General features: G+C 44.1%; 1 protein-coding gene across 1 annotated transcript in view; it reads left to right on the top strand.

Annotated features, from left to right (window-relative positions):
* The first annotated feature begins 673 nt into the window (after window positions 1-673).
* The window catches only part of LOC308331195 (neuropilin-2-like), a 136,787-nt gene continuing 129,820 nt past the window's right edge, over window positions 674-7,640 (top strand). The window contains 1 exon segment of the mRNA XM_080786443.1: window positions 674-1,729. Coding sequence (XP_080642569.1) covers window positions 1,648-1,729 — 82 coding nt within the window. The 5' untranslated portion in view covers window positions 674-1,647.

Genomic DNA, 7,640 nt, shown 5'->3' with positions numbered 1-7,640 from the left:
TCATAGGCTGGGAAAGAAAAGTTAGTATTTGGTCAACTATCAGACAAGCTTTTATAGGATTATGACATTTTGAAAATGAAATTATCTTATTAAAACAGCAGTAGGATAGAAAATATGCTGGAATTGGTGGGATGGCATTTGGAATGCTTTTTTAGACTTATCTCGTGAGAGAGTCGAGGTTGCTTATCAAAATACTTATTAATCTACTATTTATTGTGCGTGCACACTGCGGGTGCACAGTAGCCTATACTATTACTGCCCCATGCCGCGCAGCTCTCTCGCTCTCTCTGCAAGCCAATGCAAAACTCACAGTTGTGTGTTGGGGCGCCCTCTCTCTGTTTCCTGCCGTTCTATACCTCTCTCTAGTCCAGAGAGAGAGGGGGGTAGGCAAGGCTGGAGAGATAAGAGAGGGAGAATGGGAGATAGATATAGGTAAAATGAATATGCGGAGAACTGAATGAGAGGTGGGGGAGAGAGAGAGAGGGAGAGAGAGAGAGGGGGGGGGGGGAGAAACTGCTCTTTAATCAGTGGCGCTATATGGAGGCGGGTCGAGGTGCGCGGACTGTAATGCGATATACACACACACAAACACACGCGCATGCAGAGAGGGGGGCTGACGGCGCGCTCCGCTCACTGCCAGTCCCGACTCCCAGTCAGATACTCGGTGGAGAGAGAAGCGAGAGGAGCTCGGAGAGAGAGAGAGGAGCGAGAGGAGCTCAGACAGAGAGAGAGAGAGAGAGAGAGAGAGAGAGAAGCGAATAAACGGACCGTTTTTGGGAGCAGAGAGAGCAGAAGCTACATGGTCACTGCTGTTGCTCTAACAGCGGAACATTTTACGCGCAGAGCAGACAGCGCTTTGCTGTTGGACTGCCGTTCTCTGTGACTTGCATTGCAGTCGCCTTTGCGCGCAACACGCACGCGGGCACACCGTTATTATCGGGACAGTGGCTTTTCCTCCAAGAAGACAGATTATATACTGTCTCTTTCTCATGTGGTGGTTATTTGACAAAGTAAATGTGGAGGAGGGCCAGAGGAAAGGGGACGGGAGGACATTTGGACTCTGGAATTGAAAGAAAACGTGTCGAAAAGAGCCTTGTTGGGCTACTTTTTTAGGAGATCTCGGGTCTGTTTCTACGCAGGGCTCTTTTGAACTCAATGGTTCGGCACAGGTGATTCCGACGTTTTATGTCCACTTCGATATTTGTTTGCTTTCTTTTTATGTCTCTGTCACAAGGAGCTGTGAAGTCTTAATTCCCACGCGCACTGTTTGACTGTGTGGAGTGGGAACCGGTGCTGCTGCGGCTATTTTGTGCTCACTCACACCAAGAATGGATTTTTACTACTTTCATGTTCTTTTGGAATAGCATTTTGTACGTGAGGCATTGCGCAGCGATCAAGCGAGCCAGCCGCCACCAAAAATCTTGTTTTTATGTAGAAACGTCTTGAAATCCACACGGTTTGAACGGAGCTTTCTTTAACAGGCGACCGGGGTTCGTCGCTGTGGTTTCGGGGGGGACAACGACGGAGGAGTGGACAGACACAAGAGAGAGCCTACTTTTTGGACTACAAGTTTCTCTCTAGGAAAAGACAGAGAGACAACCACAGAAACAGGAGAGGAAAGACTTCTTCTCCTCGCGTGGGATAAAGATGGAATTATCCCTACTATGGCTTTGTGGATGTTTATTCGCGTTTCTTTCACCCGCACCACCGGCGAACGCACAGGAGGGAGGTGAGTGTTGGCTTGTTTCATGCTGTTTCACACCCGGGTGTCAACATCGAAATGATCGCTCGCCCTTTCATCACGGAGAAAGAACAGCTCATTTGAACACATTAGCAACTCGGAGTCCCTCACAGCCACGTCGAGTCTGTGGGGGCTATGGGGCTATAGCCCCCATGAAGAATTAAATAGCCCCTTTTAGCCCCCATGAACATTTTCGTGGACATTTTATATTAACATTAGTTACATTACAGATTTTCTGACTCTGTCACAGACTGCATACTATGTTACATTCCGAAAATGTGAACCTCTCCACTGGCTGTTCAGAGGTGTTAAAATGGGTTGGGTGCGGCCACCAAGTACTCAAATGCTAATCAGGTTTCTTTTGTTTTCACCTAGCCAGGTATGTATAAATATGCCTACAGTACAGTGTCAGTGTGATGCTTACTTCATTCACAATGAAACCACCACCAGCTAAGAAGGGTCGCTTCGTCCAGACAGAGGAAGCTACAGTTCTCCAGTGATGCCAGCCTGTCGCCGCTTAAACCTGCCGAAGAAGCTACTATTCCAACGGCACTTTTATCGGGCCGTCGCCGTGTTCTGTCCTTGCCGGGCTCACCGCGCCGTTATATTAATTTTCCAATGTAAATTTCACCCAGATTGGACTCGGTTCAGCGGCCGCATGCTGCTGTCCGCCCCCCCCCCACACACACACACACACACCGACAGTCAGAGAACTGACTCACTAAACAACACTAAACAACGTTGGATTCGTACAGTGCAGAATGCAGATAAGTGTAGGCCTATGTTCTTATTATAATTGTGAGTTTGTTTTTTAACATGCACCGCGAGTCCACGGGAGCCGATCTACAAGCTCACAACGCGTTGCACTGCGAGTAGCCTAGAGAAGGCTGTCAAGTGAGCAGCGCAATCGAGCATGCTATAGAAATATCCTAATAAATAAATAAAAAGGTGTCGCTTGCAGGGGCAGTTTCCTTATGGGACTTGCCTCTAGAATGCATGCATATAGGCATGCAAGTGCACTCGGCATTTATATATCATATATATAGACTAGTACGAAGTATAATTAAATGATCACAGGCAGTCTAGGTCGGGACACATGAAATCCACGTAAATGCCTTTCCGCTAGCTTCACGTCATTATATCAGCGTAAACGCGAGAAAACATCAACTTCTTTTTTTTCACCGCTGGGGGGAGGCGGGGCTGCGGATAGCCCCCATGAGGATCATCAGAACTATTCGGGTCTGGTCCCTCACAATACTACATTTATTTACAATTAATATCATGAGTGGTGCGAGGAGCCGAGGAGGTATACCGATGTGTATTTGAAATGTTCCTTAAAAATAGGCTACTAATTTTAAGGAACAATAATAATACAATATATATATATTAAAATATCCAACCGTTATAAATGGACGCACACGCTTGCTCAAAAATACAAGCCGCCCTGATGATTATTACATTTTTAGCTAATTAGGGGGACGGACATGCAGGTGAATCGTTTTTTTTTAACAAAAATGTAGAGGCTATTATCATGACCACGGCCTTAACCCTTCAACACTGAGGGCTCACCGGTCAGTCTTGAGTTAGCGCATAATAAAACAAATGTTTTATCGTTTTCTCAGTCTCGTTCAAACAGCAACTGCCTTCAAGAGGCAGGCTTCGGGGTATAGGCCCGGTAGGCTATAGTCACATGTGCCCATGATATGGAATTTTTTAACGGCTATTTAGTTTTAAAGTTTTTGCAGCCGTGCAGTTTGACAGTTTTTACCAGCTGTGACCCAACTGGTCTGATTTCACGTTGTTCCTCATGGGATCCCCCCCCACTGTCGAACAACATCCTTATAATCATTTAATTTACACGCGTGCACCTTCTAAGAAGAAAATGCAAATAGTTTTTATTTAGATTTTTCACTTAATTATATCGTGCCCACGTGGATGAATGATCATTAGTATATAGCATGCATGCTGCATGCCTGTTAGTTAATAACACTGCATGGTTTTCAAAGTGGGGTCTAGTGACCCCCATGGGGTTCTTGAGGGGGGCTTCCAGGGGGTCCCATGCATGGTAAATGAGTTAAAATAGAATCAAAACCAACTAGTTCAACCACTTTAACCCTATAATAAATAATACATCTACACCAGCCATTTGAAAATAGCCGCCCGGTCAACTTAGCTCACAACACATGAGCTTGTAGATCTGCAATTTAAAAAAGAAATCTTGAATATAAATGTTCTTATATACCGGTATCATTTATTTATTTAAAAAACAGGGGGGAAAAAAGGAGTTCCTGGCACACTATTTTCAGATGGGGTCCAGACAGTTTGAGAAGCAGTGGTTTATAGGAGAGCTGACCGTGGTATGGTAGGGTAGGGCAGTTAGGATAGGTGGTCGTGACTCGTGGTAGGGGGCTAGGCAGGCTCTCTGCGGTGGGCTGTAGCCACACAGCGGGCGGAGGTCGCTGCTCTGACCGACGCTACTGCTGTGGTCGTCCGTCACTCCAAGACAAGTTCTCCCGGCCGGTGGTGCAGTGCGTGTGTGTGTGTGCAGTGTTGAGAGTGAACAAATGGAAGCAATATAAACCCCTCCAAAGACCATTATTATTTTTGCCCGGTCATAAACGGTTGTTTTCGTGCGCGCAAAGACAACACCGGGTTTTACGCAAAGCTCCGCGTGGCGGGCGGCTCAAGAACATTTCTTGGCGGCCAACACAGTGATGTAGCCTGCCCTTAGTTAGTGCCCTACCTAATTAATCTGGAAATGTATGGAAATGTGATGTCCGAAATGGTTGTGGTTTGGTCAGCAAACGGCTTTATTTCAGTATAGGCTTTTAGTTGGAGGGACTAGGGACTTAGGGAACGGCTGTTTTTGACCGGAGATGATTAGTCTACAAGCAGCACATGCACGGCCACCGCGTGTCAAAGAAACTGCATGACTCCAAAATATTGAACAAAATGCATATGACCAATATTTTACCTTTGAGGCTATTTAACAATCGAATTTAAACTCTGGAGGTGTAGGATATGAGATTATAGCTTTGGTTCGTGTTTAAGGTGTGAAAATGTAAAAATGTTAAACATGCCTGCCATGCAGGTCTAGTCTAGAGGCTATCGCCTTTTGCGTAATATTGTTCCAAAAATATAGCCTATCATAATATTCGAGATAAGCAACTATATAACAGTAGGCATAGCAGTTAAAATTGAAATGTCGTTTTATCTCAAAACCCCGTATAGGGAGCAGGTGTGAGGAGTTGCAGCAGCCCTGCCGAGAAGAACATATTGGCTATTATTTTAAAAACAGCTATAGCCTACTGTAAAATACAGTTGTAGGCCTATTCATGCAGTCTTGCAATAGTATGGAACAACACAAACTAATATGTATAATTGATAAAGAATGAGATAGCCTTGTGGTTTTATCTTGAAGAAATATAGACTAAAGCCAGATTCTATAGGCCCTGATTGAGCCTATACGAGTCTATTAGGTCGACTATACTGCAAAGAGGTGCACGCAGTGCTCGTTCAGTCAGTGTGCCAACCAGATGCGAAATTGATGCCTCGACTTTAGTCATCATTTTATTTGTAGACAGACTCTCTCTCTCTCTCTCTCTCTCTCTCTCTCTCTCTCTCTCTCTCTCTCTCTCTCTCTCAGACAGGTATAGGCTACTAGTTTCTGCCAGTCTGTCTTGGTCGTTTCCCCTTGGTTTTCAGCATAACATGCAAGAGGTAGCCGTAGGGAGTTGTTTTTGAGGGGCTGGTGGAGAGGATAAATTGATTCAGTGCCTGTTTGTCGCTTTAAGCAACAGCAATTTGACTGTAATTCAAATCCATCTGGCATTCCATACAAAACTGCGGCTCCGAGGGGAGAGGAGGAGTGGTGGGATAGTTTTTGTGAAGTTGGCTAAGTTAGAGGTAGGCTATATTTCTCGATTTAGAGACTTCTAAGCCTGGGGTTTTCCAGATCCCATGACTTGGACTGAGTGGTGTATTTTTTGGAGGGAAGGATGCGGGCAGACTCTTTCATTACCTCACATTATATCTACCAGTTGTGAGATAGGGTATGCCTGTGGGCTTCTACAGTCTATAAACTCCATTGCAAAAAAATAAGGTCCCTTAAAGGTTTAATTAGCTTACTATTAATATGTTTTTCTATATTTTCGAACTTTGATTCTATCTATCTATCTATCTATCTATCTATCTATCTATCTATCTATCTATCTATCTATCTATCTATCTATCTATCTATCTATCTATCTATCTATCTATCTATCTATCTATCTATCTATCTCTCACACAATCACTCTCACACGCACACACCCACAGTCGCACACGTATTGAAATAAAACAAAAACATGGGATTTTGCATAAATTATACCGCCAGCTTGATCAAATGAGAGAAGCAACAGATAAAGATGATGGATAATGTTTGGACTTATGCCTAGGTTGCTTTACCACCCGAGGCTGAAGGCTATACACACCAAAGTTCAACATCACTTCAACTTTTCCTTAATTTAGGGATCCCCTGGGGTTTGACTGCAGTCACAGTGCATGCAAATGTACACAGGCAGCGGTAGCCTATAGCCTCTGAGGGCTCTGCTGTAATAACGTTTTACAGATGCTCTCATAGCTACCTGCCAGGTGCTGCTGATACTCTTTTCTTCTTTGCTCCAGAGAGACGGAGGAAGTAGAAACAGACCCACAGATGCAGAGCAATGGAAAGAGAGGCTATAGAAAGACTAGGTGTGAGAGAGAGACAGGCAGACAGAGTGGGTTAGAACTGGAAAAAAGAGGCGAGCAGCGCGGAAGAGTGATTTTTCTTTTTAATCCTCCCTGTTTGATCCTGTTTCTCCATTCCGTTTGATCACAGCTGTGCCTGGAAGGGAGATAAACGGGTGTAATTGGCCACTCAAGGCCAGATGTCTGACTCTATACATGCCTTGTCTGATGAAATATACTTAGTTTCATACTAATAGTGAGAAATAGGCTATTAGTATAGTGTTGTTAAATCCACTGGTGGGTTGTAGATGCTGGGTTCTTAAGCTGTAGTGTCATGACCCACAGTGGATTACAAATCTGTTTCTGGTGGTTACGATGAGTTTTTTCCCACAAAAAAAAACAACTCGCAGCTGAGCAGACTGATAAACTCCATTTCATTCAAGTTTGTTTGCCTATTCATGTAAAGTTACTTCTGTTGGTTGCAGGGTGCTTTTGGTGGTCCCAGCATGCAATATACCACTGAATGACTGAAGATATATGTCTTCCATATGTCCAACTCCTAATGTATACTTGTATAGGAGTATAATCAGAAGCATGAGTTAAGTCCGTTGCTCTCCCCAGGTTGGCGGAGGGTGTGTAGAGCCCAGGATCACAGTAGATGATTGACACAGGGGTGAAAAATGGGTTACAAAATCGTGGGATAAAAAATATATTAAAAAAAGGAGTATAATCAGACTTGAAGAGAAAATGTGCAGAAGGTGTAATGTATAGGAAAGATGCATCTTGGGGACCGTTCTGCAGTACCACTGTGCAGCATTCACTGTTAATGGCAAGGCTGTTTTTGAGTGGTGCAGCCACTCCAAGGAACAGCAATGTTCACCCATTTTGGGCGGGAACCCCTTTTGGTGTTTCAAGCATTCTGTTATACTTGAGCTATTGGAAAATAGCAGATCTACAAAGACTTGTAGGTCTGCTATTTTGAAAAATCGTAAAAATGTGGCACAAATCTTTGAATAGGTATATTTTCTTTCAAAGCGAAAGTTTTTTGTCAGGCCTAAATGGGTTAAGCAGGTACAGTATGTGTTGGTCTGTATCATGGGCCTCTCTAGTCTCTAGTATGTAACTGCTATATTATGCTAACAAGGGTTATAATTTATAACCCTTAGCACACTAGCAGTTACTACTACAT

The sequence above is a fragment of the Protomyctophum bolini genome, assembly GCF_963924005.1.
Source record: "Protomyctophum bolini genome assembly, chromosome: 16".
Classification (NCBI taxonomy): domain Eukaryota; kingdom Metazoa; phylum Chordata; class Actinopteri; order Myctophiformes; family Myctophidae; genus Protomyctophum; species Protomyctophum bolini.
Note: the sequence above shows the minus strand (reverse complement) of the source record. Positions and strands in the feature narration are given on the sequence as shown.